This window comes from Lithobates pipiens, unplaced genomic scaffold (genome assembly GCF_037356315.1).
Source record: "Lithobates pipiens isolate NorthernLeopardFrog02 unplaced genomic scaffold, aLitPip1_a1.2 Scaffold_30, whole genome shotgun sequence".
In the NCBI taxonomy this organism is placed as follows: Eukaryota; Metazoa; Chordata; class Amphibia; order Anura; family Ranidae; genus Lithobates; species Lithobates pipiens.
The window spans coordinates 18,895,186-18,915,527 of record NW_027507791.1 but is presented as its reverse complement, the minus strand read 5'-3'; the positions used below and the strand labels follow the sequence as shown (position 1 = coordinate 18,915,527).

The 20,342-nt window shown below is 43.6% G+C and overlaps 1 protein-coding gene and 2 long non-coding RNA genes across 3 annotated transcripts in view; 2 read left to right on the top strand and 1 right to left on the bottom strand.

The window, feature by feature from the left end:
• The window catches only part of GALC (galactosylceramidase), a gene marked incomplete in the record, with an annotated part of 51,457 nt that extends 31,416 nt beyond the window's left edge, over positions 1 to 20,041 (top strand). Inside the window, 5 exon segments of the mRNA XM_077463729.1 lie at positions 6,258 to 6,402; positions 7,120 to 7,300; positions 8,927 to 9,090; positions 16,283 to 16,359; positions 18,862 to 20,041. Coding sequence (XP_077319855.1) covers positions 6,258 to 6,402; positions 7,120 to 7,300; positions 8,927 to 9,090; positions 16,283 to 16,359; positions 18,862 to 19,011 — 717 coding nt within the window.
• LOC143942436 (uncharacterized) lies at positions 793 to 1,741 on the bottom strand. Its single transcript, XR_013264775.1, has 3 exons — positions 1,570 to 1,741; positions 1,138 to 1,271; positions 793 to 996 (listed from the first exon to the last, which is right to left on the bottom strand). It is a non-coding gene; the product is annotated as an uncharacterized LOC143942436 (long non-coding RNA).
• Positions 4,603 to 5,494, top strand: LOC143942437 (uncharacterized). Its single transcript, XR_013264776.1, has 2 exons — positions 4,603 to 4,689; positions 5,291 to 5,494. It is a non-coding gene; the product is annotated as an uncharacterized LOC143942437 (long non-coding RNA).
• Positions 20,042 to 20,342: the final 301 nt, after the last annotated feature.

The window sequence follows — 20,342 nt, the reverse complement described above, 5'->3', positions numbered from 1 at the left end:
GGGGCCTCGGCTTATATTCGGGTCGGCCTATACTCGAGTATATACGGTAGTTGCCAAGTGGTTACGGTTTGGTAAAAGATGATGTCTATAGTTACAGTTCAACAATTACAGTATGGAAAATAGTTTTAATAGCACATTACAACAGATGGATGTACCAAGAACGGACTATAAAAAAAAAAAAAAATAGGTGCTTTGCCACCGAGCGTACGCAGATGTGTGTACTCGACTTTCGGGGGTTATACCAAGATTTCCAGCGATAACAACCGATGCTACTAAAAGCCGCTCGGCTGTTATACCAGAGGAGCGCCGCCCCCCCCGTTGCTCTTACCGGGCCTCCCGTTCAACCAGGAGCCCCGATCAACAATGCGATGCCTCCGGCGGCTAGGGACCGACTGGTATGAAGCCCTTATCGGCTTCATTCCAGTCTCCTAATTGTAAACACGGAAGCGACGTCATGACGTCACTTCCCGTTTACTCGCCATCGGTTTAAAAAAATAAAACCTGATGCATATCTCTGTGCAGCGATCTTACCAGGAAGTGGGTACCTGTCAAAACCAGCCCCTCCTCACCCCAAAAAAGTGCCAAATATGGCAGTGGAAGAGGGGAGCGTGCGCCTTTTGGGTGGCGCGCCGCTTTAATATCTATTTTATTAAAATAATAAAAGTATTTTATATAATATTTTATAGATTAATAACAATATTTATTAAATATTGTATCCAAGAATAGGAAAAAGGGGGGGGGCAGGGGATTTTTTTACGGTACACTATATAAAGAGACAGAGATTTCTTAAAAAAGAATTCATAGCTTTAATATTGGAAATATGTTAAAATTATTTTGGAAAAACCAAAATAGCAAAAATATAATAACAAATACACTTTTTATACAAAAGATTACATGACACAAAGTATAGGGGATCCTGAAAATGTTAGTTGCTGAGAATGATCATGTATCCTCCCGACATGTTTCGCGTTTTTGCTTCTTCAGGGGAGTATGCAACTAACATGAACATAAACACAAAAAAAGGTTTAAGAATACAGAAAATACATTTATGCCATACAATTAGATACACATAAATTTCAGAACATTAAGTATGAAATTGGTCTCAATTCGCTCAGTCCAAGGAGGTACAATGCTTACCCAGGTATAATCATTCCCGGCATCGCAACCCACGAGCCAATAGATGGTGAAATAGGTGGCAAGAATTAGGTGACAGGATCAAATGCTAAAAACAACCCAGCCCCATGCAGGGCATAGATGGAGGTAGACAAGCGCTACAAAGATCAAAAACAAAATCCAGAGATAAGTACCAAGTTTACAAATCCAGCACAGGTATTGAAAAATGTTAGTTTGTAACAGAAAGGGTAAATGATATCAATCCCTAAATTATAAGAGGGAATTGGGGCTGAAAAACATGCCTCCATAGTAGAACATGAGATGCTCATGATCAAAGGAATGAAACAATTGATTTTAATTACGCCTAATTAGTATAAGGGTTGTAAGAAGTGGCTGCTGGGGGTATACTACCAATATACTGTTAAAGAGAGTAAAAGGAATAAAAATTATTTTTACCTGCAGTTAGAGTCAAAGATGAAAGAATTAATTCCATATGATAATATTGGTGCAATACAAATGCAACAGATTACAAAGAAAGAATCAATTGATTCATTGTGGTGTTTTATAAATTACAGAGTGCAGCGGTATGCTGCCACTGCCAGGCTTGCTGAACCTACAAGCAAATAAAAAGAAGGATGAATAGATATGGGTATAGAAAGATGAGAAACGGTGTTGTAACAGTATGAAGTTCAACTAAAAAAGTATATTTACCAAAAGGAAGAGTCAGCGTGGCAGTAGTGTCTGTGCTGAACCTGCACTACAGATGAAGTGACAGCGCTGCCTTTTGTATCCCCCATCCATCGAGCCGGCGTCTGACGTCACCGGCTCGATGCGGACAGCCATAGGTGGAAGCAGTGAGCATGTGCAAAGCCTTCCGAGTCGGCATTTGAACTACCAACCCCATAATGCCTCAGTGCTGACACGAGGTTCATTTGGATAAATGCTGATGGAGATAGGGCTATGCTAGCTCTCCGCCCTTAAAGGGGCGGGAAGACACAAGCCTGCATAGAGGGCAGATGAAACGACGATTGTCATGGCTTTTAACCCTAGAGGGGATTACATGCTCCCTTCCACCTCAAATCGGGAGCCGCCTGGGGATATGACCCAGCGGCGCCCTTGGGTGTCCATATGCCCTTGCATACTTGGAGCAAGGGAAGATAAAAAACAGAGGATCCAGTCCCAAATCACAAAATAGTATGGCTTAGGAATGCGGTGTAGGGAAGGAGGGAAAAAGCAAAGCTCCTCAATGTGGGTGGGACTCATAGAGAGCAACAGAGATCCCCAAGTGTGCAAACCATGAAACCCACCTTGGGCCAAGCATAGCGAGACATTAAACGGTATATATTACCTGTACAGCGTTAATAGTAATTAGAAATGACATTTTTTGATGTACAGAGATATTTTTAAATATAACATAAACATATCAATAAAGAAAATAAAAATAAAAATAAAATAAAAAAATAAAAAACAAAAAGTTAGTTAGAAGTCACTTTCAGGACTCCTCAGGTGAAACTAAACCTAAATATCCAGGCACTTATTCATGCGGGCAATGTGACATGTGTCCCTATATATATAATTCTCGAAAGATCAGACTGCCAAATGGCAACCTGTTTGTTTCGAAATTCCACGTTACATGCTCCACTCCAGGCGTTGTATATTTGGCCCAATGCCGTTGTGGAGGATTTTACGTAGGTAAAACTAAAAGACTATTTTCTATCCGCATAAAAGACCACATCAAACCCATTCTCAATAAAAAAATTATTACAGCCATAAGTAGGCACATAGGCACCCATCATGCCTTTGACCCCAACTGGATACGATTTTCAGCCCTGGCCCATATACCTCTAAACTCAAGAGGTGGCTCAGTGGACAAGCTTCTCTTACAAACTGAAGCCAAGTGGATCTTTATCCTAAAAGCCACAAAATACCCTGGTTTCAATGAAAATATAAGCTACAGATCTTTTCTATAGCTAATCTCTGTTTGTTTCATGAACCCTCCTACCTCAGCTGTGAGCCCCCGTGGAGCCTGGCATGAAGAGAGAGAAGTGATATCCCTTTTTCCCCTTTTTGTTTATCTTTTCCCCTTCCCTCTTTTCCTCCTACCCCCTCCCCAATTTATTTGGTTTTCTTTTTGTTTTTTATTTTTTTATTTTATTTTTATTTTTATTTTCTTTATTGATATGTTTATGTTATATTTAAAAATATCTCTGTACATCAAAAAATGTCATTTCTAATTACTATTAACGCTGTACAGGTAATATATACCGTTTAATGTCTCGCTATGCTTGGCCCAAGGTGGGTTTCATGGTTTGCACACTTGGGGATCTCTGTTGCTCTCTATGAGTCCCACCCACATTGAGGAGCTTTGCTTTTTCCCTCCTTCCCTACACCGCATTCCTAAGCCATACTATTTTGTGATTTGGGACTGGATCCTCTGTTTTTTATCTTCCCTTGCTCCAAGTATGCAAGGGCATATGGACACCCAAGGGCGCCGCTGGGTCATATCCCCAGGCGGCTCCCGATTTGAGGTGGAAGGGAGCATGTAATCCCCTCTAGGGTTAAAAGCCATGACAATCGTCGTTTCATCTGCCCTCTATGCAGGCTTGTGTCTTCCCGCCCCTTTAAGGGCGGAGAGCTAGCGTAGCCCTATCTCCATCAGCATTTATCCAAATGAACCTCGTGTCAGCACTGAGGCATTATGGGGTTGGTAGTTCAAATGCCGACTCGGAAGGCTTTGCACATGCTCACTGCTTCCACCTATGGCTGTCCGCATCGAGCCGGTGACGTCAGACGCCGGCTCGATGGATGGGGGATACAAAAGGCAGCGCTGTCACTTCATCTGTAGTGCAGGTTCAGCACAGACACTACTGCCACGCTGACTCTTCCTTTTGGTAAATATATTTTTTTAGTTGAACTTCATACTGTTACAACACCGTTTCTCATCTTTCTATACCCATATCTATTCATCCTTCTTTTTATTTGCTTGTAGGTTCAGCAAGCCTGGCAGTGGCAGCATACCGCTGCACTCTGTAATTTATAAAACACCACAATGAATCAATTGATTCTTTCTTTGTAATCTGTTGCATTTGTATTGCACCAATATTATCATATGGAATTAATTCTTTCATCTTTGACTCTAACTGCAGGTAAAAATAATTTTTATTCCTTTTACTCTCTTTAACAGTATATTGGTAGTATACCCCCAGCAGCCACTTCTTACAACCCTTATACTAATTAGGCGTAATTAAAATCAATTGTTTCATTCCTTTGATAATGAGCATCTCATGTTCTACTATGGAGGCATGTTTTTCAGCCCCAATTCCCTCTTATATTTAGGGATTGATATCATTTACCCTTTCTGTTACAAACTAACATTTTTCAATACCTGTGCTGGATTTGTAAACTTGGTACTTATCTCTGGATTTTGTTTTTGATCTTTGTAGCGCTTGTCTACCTCCATCTATGCCCTGCATGGGGCTGGGTTGTTTTAGCATTTGATCCTGTCACCTAATTCTTGCCACCTATTTCACCATCTATTGGCTTGTGGGTTGCGATGCCGGGAATGATTATACCTGGGTAAGCATTGTACCTCCTTGGACTGAGCGAATTGAGACCAATTTCATACTTAATGTTCTGAAATTTATGTGTATCTAATTGTATGGCATAAATGTATTTTCTGTATTCTTAAAGTGGAAGTAAACCCACTTTTTTAACTTTTACCTACAGGAAAGCCTATAATAAGGCTTACCTGTAGGTAAAAAAAATATCTCCTAAACCTGTACGGTTTAGGAGATATTCCCCTCGGTATGCGCCGCTGACTGCAGCGGCGCATGCGCACAAGGGGGTTCTCTCCGCGAAAATCCGGCAGCGCTCGTCCGGCCGGATTTAAATCTCCCGCGCGCATGCGCGGGAGTGACGATATCGCGGCTCCGGCCACTCACAGCGCCGGAGCCGCGATACCCGGAAGAGACGCCGAGGGAGCATGTCGGCTTCCTCGGCGTGGATCGGGCGAGATGTCGGGGCCTCGTTCTAAGGTAAGTATTTCATAATGAGCTAGTATGCGGTGCATACTAGCTCATTATGCCTTTTGCTTTGCAGGTTTAAAAAAAAAAAAAAAAAAAAAAAATGCGGGTTTACTACCGCTTTAAACCTTTTTTTGTGTTTATGTTCATGTTAGTTGCATACTCCCCTGAAGAAGCAAAAACGCGAAACATGTCGGGAGGATACATGATCATTCTCAGCAACTAACATTTTCAGGATCCCCTATACTTTGTGTCATGTAATCTTTTGTATAAAAAGTGTATTTGTTATTATATTTTTGCTATTTTGGTTTTTCCAAAATAATTTTAACATATTTCCAATATTAAAGCTATGAATTCTTTTTTAAGAAATCTCTGTCTCTTTATATAGTGTACCGTAAAAAAATCCCCTGCCCCCCCCTTTTTCCTATTCTTGGATACAATATTTATAGAATTATTAGGGGATGAGGTACCTTTAACAGTAATGTGTCTCTGGGATAGCGTGGACCAACTTATTTCAACAATATTTATTGTTTTATATCATTTTTAATAGAATTTTACAATAGAATAATTTACCAGGAAATGCCTAAAAAACGTTTTTTCTTTTATATTGCCAGTTCTTGGTACATGTTTTAATAAAAATAATTAAACTTTGTGTGTGTGTGTGTATATGTATATGTGTGTGTGTGTGTGTATATATATATATATATATATATATATATATATATATATATATATATATATATATATATATATATATATATATATATATATATATATATATATATATATATATATATATATATATATATATTTTTTTTTTATTCTAGTTTAAATAGAATTTCACAATAGAATAATGTACCAAGAACTGGTTAAAAATAATTACATGACCAGTTCTTGGTACGTTATTCTATTATGAAGTGCTAGTAAAACTTTATTTATAGTAATATTATTACACCCCCCACTCCCCATTAAATTATACAGTACAACAAATACAACAGCCATACTAGTCTCTTAGTTTCAGTGTCTGTTTACAACAGGTTTATTGTAGGTGTAATATAGCTTATAATAGACCTTTTTAATGTGCTTCTTCTTGAGCCACTTGTCTTGTCATGTCTTTTTCAGGTTCGGAACGGTGCGTTCTCTCTGGAGCTGGGTGTGGATGAGGTGTACACTCTGACAACTCTTAAAAAGGGCAAGAAAGGGTCTTACCCCGAACCCCCCAAGCCTCAGCCCTTCCCCCGACAGTACAAGGATGACTTTAAAGTCCGTAAGTGTGCAGTATGTAGGTGTGACTGTTGGAAGTCACGTGGCTTTTGTTATTGAGCTCCTCCTAAAATGTATAATTTTAGCGGTCACTGGTAAGCTGGAGAACAAGCTGGCTTCTTTTCTTTTTTCTATATTTCACAATCTCCCCAACATGTTTCACAGTTCTTCTTGTTCCACGGCCATTACGAAGCTGAGTAATGGCACCACCCTCCATCATGGTTAATAAAATCTTTCAGTAGTCCAGGCTGTGATTCCAAGGCACATTCATTGTAGCTGTAAAGTGGGTGTAAAAAGGCTGAAAATATCGCACTGATATCCAAGTGATGCAAATCAGAGAGTGAAATGCCAGATTCAGGTGGAGATGAACCTTTAAATCTGACCTCCAGCCTTCCCGTCAGTTGTATCGGCTCCTCTCCTGTACTGAAATGGCTTACTCTGATTTCACTGCACACTGTGAGCTTCTCAGTGTGCATTAGAAGCTGCAGCAAGTCCTGGCTGGAGGACATCCAGCTTCATCTAGCCCTTTATTCCCAGTCTGACTGTCCCTGGCCTGCCCCTTTTTTCATTCATTCGTGGAACTTTAGCATCTTATGTGGGTGTGACTAGGGCAGTAGTGTGGAAATGCTATTTTTCAAAATGTTGAGATACGCAGTGGCATCTGAAGATTTGAAATACTACTCTGGATTGACCTTCATTCATAAATGGTTCTTGTGCCCAGGTAACCCTCCGTTCAGCGAGGCTCCATATTTCGCAGACCAATCTGGAGTTTTCGAATATTTCATAAACACCTCGGACCCTGGAGATCACACATTCACCTTCCGGCAGGTGCTCACTCAGCGTCCCATCACCTGGGCGTCTGATGCCCCTCAAGCCATAAGCGTCATTGGAGACTTCACATGGTGAGTGCCTGTCGCCTGGTCTTATTTTAATATATATTGTTTACATCTTGCTCCAGTTCGGTCAGGTGCTCCTTTGTCAGGGAGTAACTGCTGCAGGGGAGAGGAGAGAGTGCGCTTGACAATGGCTGTGAATTCCAGGCCTTGCACATAGCCTCCTATGGTCCGTCTGTTGTCGGTGCTCCCTCTTCTCCACTGCAGCTGCCACTGGCACCGGTTAGTCAGCATAGGTAGCAGGAGGGAGCATTTTTAAGACTAGTTTAGTAGGGATTATACTTAAGAGGGACACTAAACAATATATTCTCCAGAAATCTTTTATAAGTTTTGACTTCTTTAATGGCTCTGTAATCTTTTCTTCGTGACATTGTTTGTTTTCTTTGTGTGCTTTTCTGCCTCCTTGTAACGCCATTTGTGAGCTGCAGAACATCTATACACCCCCCCCCCCCACTTCCTTTTGATTGGAGTGAACAGTGCTCACTAGTTGGGGTAATGTGTATGGCTCTATATGTACACTGCAAATCCCATGGTCCATCTCAGGAGCTTGCAAGACATGTTGGCTACATTCCTACATACAGTGGGGCCAAGATGGGGCTGGCTACTTTGCTACCTACGGTGGGGCCAAGATGGGGCTGGCTACTTTGCTACCTACGGTGGGGCCAAGATGGGGCTGGCTACGTTGCTACCTTCGGTGGGGCCAAGATGGGGCTGGCTACGTTGCTACCTTCAGTGGGGCCAAGGTGGGGTGGCTAAGTTGCTACCTACAGTGGGGCCAAGCCGGTGTGGCTACGTTGCTACCTACAGTGGGGCCAAGGTGGGGTGGCTACGTTGCTACCTACAGTGGGGCCAAGGTGGGGTGGCTACGTTGCTACCTACAGTGGGGCCAAGGTGGGGTGGCTACGTTGCAGCCTACAGTGGGGCCAAGGTGGGGTGGCTACGTTGCAGCCTACAGTCGGGGCCAAGGTGGGGTGGCTACGTTGCTGCCTATAGCGGGGGGTGGCTACGTTGCTGCCTACAGCAGGGCGAAGGCAGGGTGGCTACGTTCCTACCTACAGTGGGGGCCAAGGTGGGGTGGCTACATTTCTATCTACGGGTGGGATAGGGTGGCTACGTTCATACCTACAGCGGGGGCCAAGGCGGGGTGGGGTGGCTACGTTCCTACCTACAACGGGGGCCAAGGCGGCGTGGCTACGTTCCTACATCTTTGTGTTAACTCTTTCCAGCCCAGCCCTGGCATCTCTGTAAATGGATCCTTATGATCGGGGGGGGGGGGGGGGTGAGAAGGACCAGCTGATCAGGTGACCACTTTGGTTGTCAGATGATTGGGAGCTGAGCCCACCAGCTCCAGAACATTACCAGTTGGTGGCTGTCTTGGAGAGCTCAGTCACCATGCTGGGAGCGTGCAATGAGCTTGTTGTCAGCACAAAGTTCTGCCGCCCTTGGACGTGTATATATGCAGAGTGTGGGTATTAAAGCCTTAAAGCAGGTCTTCACCCTCCAGGATCATTTCACTCTTGTCCGCGCCTCTTCTGAAATGGCGCTGTTTTTTTAATTGATTTTTCTAACCTTTTCTTTCTTTTTTTTTTTTTTTTTCCTTCTGCCATTATCACTTCTTTGTCTTTTGGGTTGTAGGTCCAATATTACTGTAACCTGTGACATTTACATTGAGACCCCGGACACGGGAGGAGTCTTCATTGCAGCCAGAGTGAATCAAGGTGGATCCGAGGCTTACGTGGCCAAAGGGATTTATTTCTGGGTGTTTGCTGACGGCACTTATAAGGTCACCGGAGATTTACGTAAGTGCGCATTTGGGGAGGAGCTCTGAGGAGGACGGTGCACTCATTGCTTAGAGAGGCGTGCCAGCCCATCCTACACTGTATTCTGACAAAACATAATTTGCTCTCTATTCTGTGCCAATCTACAAAATTAAAGAGGAAGTAAACCCTGATGAGTTTACTTCCTCTTTTTTTCCCTGCAAAGGTAAAGCATAATGGACTACTATGCATCGCATAGTAGCCCATTATGTGTCACTTACCTGACACAGGAGCAGCGAAGTCGCCGCTGTCCCCTGTAGTCCGCCGCATCCATCTTGCTGGTGGCGTCTCGCAGCTCCGCCGCTGTCATTCGGCGAAGCCGCGATGACGTCACTCCCGCGCATGCGCACGGGAGTCGACAAATGCGGCAGCTCCATTCTTGGAACTGCCGCGTTCAGTGCGCCTGCGCGCCGCTGTCTACGGCGCATGCGCCGTAGACAGCGGTGCCCGTTTTCGGGCAAATATCTCCTAAACCATATAGGTTTAGGAGATATTGCTTGGACCTACAGGTAAGCCTTAATCTAGGCTTGCCTGTAGGTCAAAGTGGTTTGTAAGGGTTTACAACCACTTTAAGATATGAGAGGCCGTATATACCCGGATCCTATTTGTTACTGTTATCTGCAGCCTTGTTATTAGCACCCTACCTCCAGGGCCGGTGCTACCACTAGGCAAACTAGGCCCCCGCCTAGGGTGCCCGGCCACTGGTGTTCCTACTCTCCTCTCTCTGCAGCAAACAACTAAGTCTCGGCATCAACAGGCAGCCGCCGCTCCGTTCGCCCATAGTGTCAGAGGCGCAGCAGCGGTGGAGGACTGTCTGTGTCCCGACTCCCGAATGAATGGAAGTAAAGTAAACATTCGTTGATGGGCGCGGGTGAGACTGCATTTGATGGGCGCTTCAGTAAAAAAAAAGTGGGGTATACGTGGACAGGGCAAAGGGGGTGGAGTCGGGTGGAGCTGTCAGTAGGAAAGGCATGGATCCTGTGTTCCTGAAAAGCAGGGACATGGATTAGTTCCTTCCCATAATAAAAGAACCTTCCCTAAGTACACAAACACTGGCTAGGCACACTTAACCCTTTGATCTCCCCTGTTGTTAACCCCTTCCCAGCCAGTTGGATTAGTACAGTGATGGCGCATATTTTGCACTAATCCCTGTATTAGTGTCACCGGTTCCCAAAAAAGTGTCAGTGTCTTTACTCTCTCTGCCGCCATTACTAGTAAAAAAAAAAAAAAAATATTCCATAGTTTGTAGGCGCTATAACTTTTGTGCAAACCAATTAATATACACTTATTGAGATTTTTTTTTTTTTTTTTATTTACCAAAAATATTTAGCAGAATACATATGGGCCTAAATTGATAAAGACATTTCTTTTTTGATTTTTATTTTGATATTAAATTTATTTTTTCGCAGAAAGTAAGAAAAAGGGAAAAATATAAATATATAATTTTATATATGTTTTTTCAAAATTGTGGATCTTTTTGTTTATAACACAAAAAAAAAAAAAAAAAAAAAAAGGTGATCAAATACCACCAAAAGGAAGATGTGCACGAGAGCATCGGCTCTCCAGTGACTCCCTCCTCTTTGGCTGAGACAGCAGCAGGCGCCGATGTCTCTCCACAGGCAATGAGGGGAGAGAGGGGGCGGGACCAAGTCGTGGCACTGTGTGTGGACACGCAGAGCCGCAGCTCGGGAGCCCCCCCATTGCAAACTGCTTGCTGTGGGGGCACCCGACAGGAGGGAGGGGCCAGGAGTGCTGGCGGGGGACCTGAGAAGAGGATGATCTGGGCTGCTCTGTGCAAAACCATTACATAGAGCAGTTTTTTTTTTCTGCCATAAATATATATATATATATATATATATATATATATATATATATATATATATATATATTATATTATATTATATTATACACATTTTTAACCTCTTCCTGCCCTCTATGTAGCAGAATGATGGCTGGGAAGTGGTTGTATTCTGACTGGGTGTCATATGACGTCCAGCAGGATAGGACTCTTGCACGAGCATGGTGCTGCGATCGAACGTGTGGTGTGTTGCTCTGACACCTCACAACTCCCTGTAAAGAGCCTATGACGTAGGCTTGTTACCATGTGATGAGCTGTGTCCAATCATATGGTAACGGGGAAGTGTTGTTTATTGGCTTTTTCTCTATTCGAGCTGACAAGGTGTGAGTAATGCCGCGTACACACGCACGAGCGGACTGTATGGCGTACTTAGTCCGTCATACAATCCGACGGACAGTCCGTCGTACTTTCGACTGAATGGACTTGACCACACACGGATGCACAAACAGTCCGTCGAAAGCTTGCGCGATGACGTGTACAGCACGTACGACGGGACTAGAAATAGGAAGTCGAATACACAGCAATGCACCCTTCCGCCGTGTAAATCCTTTCTGGGCATGCGCCATTCTTAGTCCGTCGAACTAGCATACTGACGAGCGGATTGTCCGCTGAAACCAAAGTACGACGGACAGAATTTCGAAAAATTCGAAATTCTTAGTACGCCAGACTGCACGCTGAAAAAGTCAGCTGAAGCCCACACACGAGCGGACTGTCCGCTGAAATGTGTTTCGACGGACTAAGTACGCCATACAGTCCGCCCGTGTGTACGCGGCATAAGGGAGAGCTGCTCTCCTGACGGGGGAGGGGGTGGTCTATGCTGATAATCAGCAAATTGCTTGTTGGTGCAGACCCATCGAGGAGCCCACCAGGGATGCCTTAAACCAAGACGACGTATCAGTACTTCGCTTTGCCTACAGTGGCCGCTCGTTCACAGTACATTGCGGTGGTCACAAAGTGGTTAAAATGGTAGTAAGCTCTGCTTTGTGATGATATTTTAAAAAAATAATAATTTCCCCTATGGGTGAGATTTATCATAAGACTTACCTGTAGGTGAAATGAATATCTCCTAAACTTGCACTGTTTAGGAGGTATTGGCTCGTTTTGGCAGCCGGCGACTTCACCGACACATGCGCTCTGAAGGTATGGCATACTGGTGCTGTTCATTCAGAGCTGTGTGCCATGGGAGGGACATCCTCGTTGCTCGCCCATTCAAGCGGCCGTAGCCCATGGCGAAACTGGAAGGAAGACTGGGTGCAGGTGGAAGCCCCGTCAGCAGTGACAGCGTGCCGCGGCAGAGGTCTTTATTTCAAGGTAAGTCTTTCATAATGTGCTAATATGCGATGCACCCCACACATTACGATATGATTAGAACTTTGCAGGAGGAAATTTTTTTATTTTATAGTTTACTACCGCTTTAACTGAGAATTCCAGGTATGGACATTTTTACATGGTTATATTCATCCAGCTTGGATCCAATGTAACTATGTATGTACCATCTCTATGGGATCCCTCTGGAAATCACTGTAGTAGACCTCATTACTACTCCTCTACTCCAGTAATCTCCACTAGTTTCCGGGCCATGTTCCACGTGGCCGCTTTGCTGTATTGTGAACACAGGAGGTCGGCCGTTCGGCACAGGGGCCATTCAGAGGATGCTTTGCAGTTTCTTAGTGAATGCAAAGTCTTCTCTGATTGGATGAGGTGCAAGGAAAAGATTGCGCTGAACCACAAAAATAGAAAATAAAAAAAAGCTGCTGACGTTCAAAGTTAAACGTGAATAGTGAATCAAACAATGCAGCGCTAATATAGACAGTAAAGTGACGTATTACTCCTATCTTAATGTAAAATAATATATATCCTCAAGAAAAATAATGTTGAAACTCATAAAGTGCACAAAGCGATATGGGGTAACAGTCCATATAGGTGTGGAAGTGAAGAAATACTCTTCTTAATAGGGTGACACCAAACAGTTGAGAACAGCGAAACAACTTGTCTGTAGTCACTCTCAGCAGTGCTCCAAAAGTAAGTGAATGAACACTCTTACCGACTGGGGTGGACACGCGTGTCGTATGACAGTGGGTCAAACAGGCTTATAATCCTATGAGGGCTGAAGCTGGTACTGTACCTGGAGGATGTAAAACAGGTTTGCTAGTGGCTAGGAAATCGCATAAGGTGCCAGTGCCGAAAATTATTGTAAATAAATGCGTATATATAACTTTATACCATGTGCTAAATTGTGTAAATACGGTGAACACGTAAAATCATGTGACATACACAAAATCGTGTCAAAGAAAACAACACATAAGAAAAGGATCTCTGTAAAAATATTCTCAGTAAATGTGCACAGTGATTTAAAAAACTATATCAACCAATAGATAAAAAGATTGCACAATCACATATATCAGGTTTGTGTCCATTCAAGATGTGCGATAACTGGTGGCGATTATATTCAAAATCGCATGCAACAAAAAACGCATAAAGTGCTGGTATCAGATTTTTTGTGCACTGTAAAGTAACGTTGTAAACAGTGATGGTATTAGTGATGGTGACTGTATCCCACGTGGTCCTGTGTACTCAGGGTATAGATGTCCCCTTACCTTACAGCTGTAAGGTAACAGCGTTTGACATGTGTATCCTCAGGCTTCCTGGTGGTCTTTTATCCCTCGAGGTCCTATCCTTATGGCCCCAGAAACTGGCGTCTCCTGCCTATTACACCGTGTTGGTCTCCTTAAGTGGACGTTCAGCGGTACTCAGCATAGGGGGGGGGGGTTGTTAGGTTGCCTCAGCGGTGGTTGTTGTGTGAGGGTTAAGCAGATAAAAAGGGGAGCCCCATAGTGTAGTAATTTTGAACAAGATTTAAGTTTTATTTAAATATAGTGGATAAAATACTCACAAACATATAGAGATTTCTTTGCAATGTAAAAACGAGCCTCGAGCTCGATTACGTCACTTCCGGTAGCGTCCCTGGGATATATAGTGGATACAGGGACGCTACCGGAAGTGACGTAATCGAGCTCGAGGCTCGTTTTTACATTGCAAAGAAATCTCTATATGTTTGTGAGTATTTTATCCACTATATTTAAATAAAACTTAAATCTTGTTCAAAATTACTACACTATGGGGCTCCCCTTTTTATCTGCTTAACCCTCACACAACAACCACCGCTGAGGCAACCTAACAACCCCCCCCCCCTATGCTGAGTACCGCTGAACGTCCACTTAAGGAGACCAACACGGTGTAATAGGCAGGAGACGCCAGTTTCTGGGGCCATAAGGATAGGACCTCGAGGGATAAAAGACCACCAGGAAGCCTGAGGATACACATGTCAAACGCTGTTACCTTACAGCTGTAAGGTAAGGGGACATCTATACCCTGAGTACACAGGACCACGTGGGATACAGTCACCATCACTAATACCATCACTGTTTACAACGTTACTTTACAGTGCACAAAAAATCTGATACCAGCACTTTATGCGTTTTTTGTTGCATGCGATTTTGAATATAATCGCCACCAGTTATCGCACATCTTGAATGGACACAAACCTGATATATGTGATTGTGCAATCTTTTTATCTATTGGTTGATATAGTTTTTTAAATCACTGTGCACATTTACTGAGAATATTTTTACAGAGATCCTTTTCTTATGTGTTGTTTTCTTTGACACGATTTTGTGTATGTCACATGATTTTACGTGTTCACCGTATTTACACAATTTAGCACATGGTATAAAGTTATTTATACGCATTTATTTACAATAATTTTCGGCACTGGCACCTTATGCGATTTCCTAGCCACTAGCAAACCTGTTTTACATAATTCTTGTGTTTTTTAATGACTTTTCTATGCACATTGGTTTTTATTTATGGTGTAGTCGATATTTCTATAGATTTATTCACTATCTAGCACTGGCACTTCTTATGCGATTTTGTTAATCGCATTAAGAATCACTATTTATTTTGCTTACCATTGGATATACTATGCTATTCACATTGTGACGTAGAAGTCACCCACTTATATTTGTTCACACTTGAGCATCATTTTTTTCATATTATTTCGCCAATTTTAGCCGCCCATACATCCCCTTTTAGTCTGGGCGATAACACATCTAACTTTAATTATTGTGATGTGGACAGAATTTACTGACCTCTCAGGATAATATCACCCAACCCAGTACTGCGCAACACTACTTCTTATATATTTTTCCTGTAAAAAGGGTTCAAGTACCCCATTTCCAGTGTATGCAGCAGTACAAAATTAGATCCTTGTTCTCTTCCCTGATTAGGCGCAGGAATAACCCCTTAATACTTGTACCTGGAGGATGGTTCAACTGTGGCAATTTAAAACCCGGAGGATGGTTCAACTGGGGCAATTGAAGACAGTTTCTTTTTGAAACGCGTCGGGAAAGCATTTACTGCACCCCACATTACTTTTATTTGTCATTTTATCTTGTGATCACTCCATTTTGTCATATATGACATATTTTAATAAACCTCCCAGTTTGACCTGCACTACTTGGAGCCCTCTTTCCTTCTCGTTTTCCTATTCACATGTCCTTTTGGGGTCCATGAGGAGTTGCCTCGTAGCAATATCCATCCGCTGTTGGAACGGCCTGTGGAGCCTCGGAGCAGAGAGTTGGGGTTCCTATTTTGAATTCAGCGAACCATCCTCCGGGTACAGCACCAGCTTCAGCGGTGCACATGATGAAAGGCTACAAAACAGATCCCTCCAGCGTCGCACTGACAGGGATTCCATCTCCACCTAGTCTTCTTTCCATGTTTTCGTGCTCCGGCCGTTTGAATGGCTGAGCTGCAATGACATCATACGTGCTTGCTGGAGTCACGGCTGCAGCACAGCGTTCTCAATGGACAGCTTGGTGTCCAATGGGAGCGCAGTGTGTGCGTGCATTGGTGATGTCACTGGCTGCTAAACCTGCGACTCTCTCCTAATGGTGGACGTGCCTTATTGTAAGCTCACCTGTAGGTTAGAGCTGCACGATTCTTAAAAAAAAAAAAAGAGAGAGAATCACGATTTTTTTTTTTTTTTTTGATTTTATTTATTTTTTTGGCTTAGAATAAGGATCACGATTCTCGGCGTACCATCTTTCACATTATACAAACAAAATTGAGCTAACTTTACTGTTTTTGTTATTTTATTTTTTATTTTTTTCCAAAAACTTGTGTTTGTGTTTAACTTGTGTGCAGATTCAGGTTTCCTGTTCTGACATGATGAATGTTTTGGGTCTCTGATGGTGATCGTCTCTGGTGACGTTTGGGTGATATTTGCACATCGTAACTCCTGCGTTCTATTTACAGTTGGGAAGATCGTTCTACTGAAAGGACTTTCTGGTGTTCGTGCCCGGACATGGCACACACTGACCCTTCACGTTGAGGTATGTAGATGATCAATGTCAGGGGTCTCCAAACTTTCTAAACAAGAGGCTAGTTTACTGTCCTTCAAACTTTAGGGGGGGCGGACTGGACAGCCAGTGGGAGTAGAAAATGACCCGGTTTCGGTGCTAGTAAACTGTCCCCCATCCTTTGTGTCGGTGCTAGTAAACTGTCCCCCATCCTTTGTGTCGGTGCTAGTAAACTGTCCCCCATCCTTTGTGTCGGTGCTAGTAAACTGTCCCCCATCCTTTGTGTCGGTGCTAGTAAACTGTCCCCCATCCTTTGTGTCAGTGCTAGTAAACTGTCCCCCATCCTTTGTGTCGGTGCTAGTAAACTGTCCCCCATCCTTTGTGTCGGTGCTAGTAAACTGTCCCCCATCCTTTGTGTCGGTGCTAGTAAACTGTCCCCCATCCTTTGTGTCGGTGCTAGTAAACTGTCCCCCATCCTTTGTGTCGGTGCTAGTAAACTGTCCCCCATCCTTTGTGTCGGTGCTAGTAAACTGTCCCCCATCCTTTGTGTCGGTGCTAGTAAACTGTCCCCCATCCTTTGTGTCGGTGCTAATAAACTGTCCCCCATCCTTTGTGTCGGTGCTAGTAAACTGTCCCCCATCCTTTGTGTCGGTGCTAGTAAACTGTCCCCCATCCTTTGTGTCGGTGCTAGTAAACTGTCCCTCATCCTTTGTGTCGGTGCTAGTAAACTGTCCCCCATCCTTTGTGTCGGTGCTAGTAAACTGTCCCCCATCCTTTGTGTCGGTGCTAGTAAACTGTCCCCCATCCTTTGTGTCGGTGCTAGTAAACTGTCCCCCATCCTTTGTGTCGGTGCTAGTAAACTGTCCCCCATCCTTTGTGTCGGTGCTAGTAAACTGTCCCCCATCATTTGTGTCGGTGCTAGTAAACTGTCCCCCATCATTTGTGTCGGTGCTAGTAAACTGTCCCCCATCATTGGTGTCGGTGGGAGGAATAGTGCCCATCATTGGTGTCGGTGGGAGGAATAGAGTGGCAGCAACAGTGGAGGGAATAATGCCCCAAGGGCCGGATAAAAGTAAGCAAAGAGCCGCAGTTTGGAGACCACTGATCTCTGTGGACGGGCACTTTTACTGATGTGTGCTCACCCTGCCCCCCCCCCCCCCCCCCCTTTTTTTTTTTTTTTCAATCATGAAAGAATCCATTTTGCATGGTGCCTTAGGCTAGTCATACACGGAGCGAATTGGTTACAGAAAATAAATTCGCTAGATTCCCCCAGCAACACAGTCCGTGTTTGATGGAATCCCTCCTGCCGGGCCAATGTAATCTCCCCCTCGACGGGGGGGAAAGGGGGGGAGGAGGGGGAAGCTGTCCCCACCAAGAGAAGACAGTTATTGCTAGCGGCTATACCAGCCACTAGCAAATCAGCACAACCAGTAGGCTGTCTGTACCCAAATTGTTCGATCAACTTGGTACATTCAGCCTGCCCTTACACAGTTCAGACTTATTTTTTCTTTTTTTTCTTTGTAGTATAAGAAAGGGGGGGGGGGGTAAAAACATGGCTAAGCTGTGTGGCTTTTCTACCCCTACTTGCAGATGCCTTAGGCACACAGCAAGGGAGAGCTGCTGCAGTTTATTCATAAAATTTGGCCAAACATGTATTCTGCTACATTTCTTTAATGAAAATAACCCAAATCGGTGTATATTATTTAGTCTGTAAGAATATTTTATACAGTCCTCAATCAATCTTGATGTACAGACAGCCGATCTCATTTCTTGAGGCCCAAAAACGCAGGGGCAGTACAAATACCCCAAATGACCCCCCCCCTCCCCACAGTATACTATCGCCAGCAGGGGCGCTCACGTGCTGATTGGCCAGAGGGGGGGGCACGTGCGCTATCTGCGGGGTCTGGTGGAAGCAATGTCCGCTGTTACCAAAAACATGTAGCAGAATACATATTGGCCTAAATTTATGAAGAAATTAGATTTAAAAAAAAAAAACTGAATTATTGGATAGGTTTTTTTTTTGTTTTGTTTTTACACACACCGCTTATAACTGTGAATTTTACAGTTATAAGCAACCATTTTTTTTTTTTCTGAATGAAAACAATTCATTGTTTTTACTATTGTGATTCTCTGTACTTGGCCACAGCTAATCACGTGGTACCTGTAGGCTGTGATTGTCCTTTGTCTGTACCATGTGATCCCTGTGTCCAGTCAGAGCTCATCACAATAGCAGACAACAAAAGGCATGAAACCAAAAGCTTTGTGTTCAACTGGCATGTGATCTGCTGTGATTGGCTACAGTGATCACATGGTACTGGCAGCGGGCCAGTACAGTGATCTGTCAACGGCTGTGTCTGGGGGCACGGCACAATCTTGGGAGGACCTCCACCCAGGACAATAGGGTTCCCGCTTGGCCGTCGTATTACAATAGACCAGGCAGGAGGGGGGGGGGGGGGTAAGGAGTTCTGCTAAGCTTTATTTTCAGATCCTGTGGCCAGACATGGAATAACGCCGCTTCTCTCATCTCCCCTCCAGGGTTCCAGTGCCTACGGCCTCCTGAACGGCCTCTCTTTGTGGAAAGGCGAGATTACAGTGGGACCGTCTCACGGGTGGGCCGCCATTGGTACCGCCTCATTTGAGTTTGCGCAGTTTGACAACTTTATGGTCAAAGCCAAAGTTCTGTAAGCTCTGAACGACATCCGGCAGCCTGATTTGTAGTACTGATCATGGCGGACTATGGCTATACTGTTAACGGAGAGGGAAAGGGAGGGGTGCTGCTCACACACACTCCAATTGTTTGTATTGGGTATTGACTCTGGATGGTCAGCGCAAACTTGAACTCTGTTGCTTTCTATGACAGTGGTGGATATGGCGGTACGGCTAGGAGCCATTTACACTTTGCTATAAAGTGTGCGCAGACTTGAATCATGGTTTTTACAGATGCTTCAGTATTTTTTGCATTTAAAATTTAGTCCACTCTTCTTTACAGATCTTCTCTAAATCCTTAAGGTTTCTTGGCAGCTCCAAAGTTTCAGCTCCTTCCATACATTTTCTATAGGATTAAGGTCTGGAGACTGGCTAGGCCACTCCATGGCCTTAATGTGCTTCTTCTTTAGCCACTCCTTTGTTGCCTTGGCAGTATGTTTTGGGGCAGTGCCATGCTGGAAGACCCATCCATGACCCACATTCAGTGTTCTGTTTCTCATCCAACATTTTACAATACATGGTCCCATCCATTGGCCCCTCAATGTGGCAAAGTTGGTCTGTACCTTTAGCAGAGAAACATTCCCAAAGCATAATGTTTCCACCTCCGTGCTTGACTATAGGGATGGTGTTCTTAGGTTCATAGTCTGCATTTTTCTTCCTTCCTCCTTTCTACAATAGAGCAGCTAAGAATAGACGGGTAAACATAAGGAGAAACTGGGAGTGACACCTACTGGCTGGAAATGACAATACTAAATGTAACTTACACTGTACACCTACCCAATTATAAAACGTTTGCACCTTAAGTCCTGTAGGTAAAATCTATGCAATTGCCAGTATGCATTCCTTTTCCATTTTACATTTTCTACCTCCTTTTTCCACTCACTGCTATAAGGAACTGGAACAAAAAGAAATGAAGACTTTTTATTAATAAATATTATATTTATAACTTCCAGTGTGCCTTACTTTTTGTAAATTGATCATGATGATTAAAATTAAATTATTAAACTGAGCAATATTGTATTTCTTATTATTTATTGTCATCTTGATTATTAGTGTGTATGTGTGGAGAAGGGAGTGTTGGGCCGGGCAGACATTTAGTCCATCCCCTGCGCACTACCAGAGAGCATTAGAAAATGTCTATATGCCTGAGAACATTTCTTTATCCAACTAGAGTTGAACTTTCTTCCATGTCTGTAAGTACCTTTTGCAATAGGCTGTGGTCATTGATGGTGGCCAAAGTAAAGGTTGGCTGGAAACCGCAGCACTTTTTATTTTTTATTTTTTTTTCCCTCGTTTTCTTTAAGTGGGGA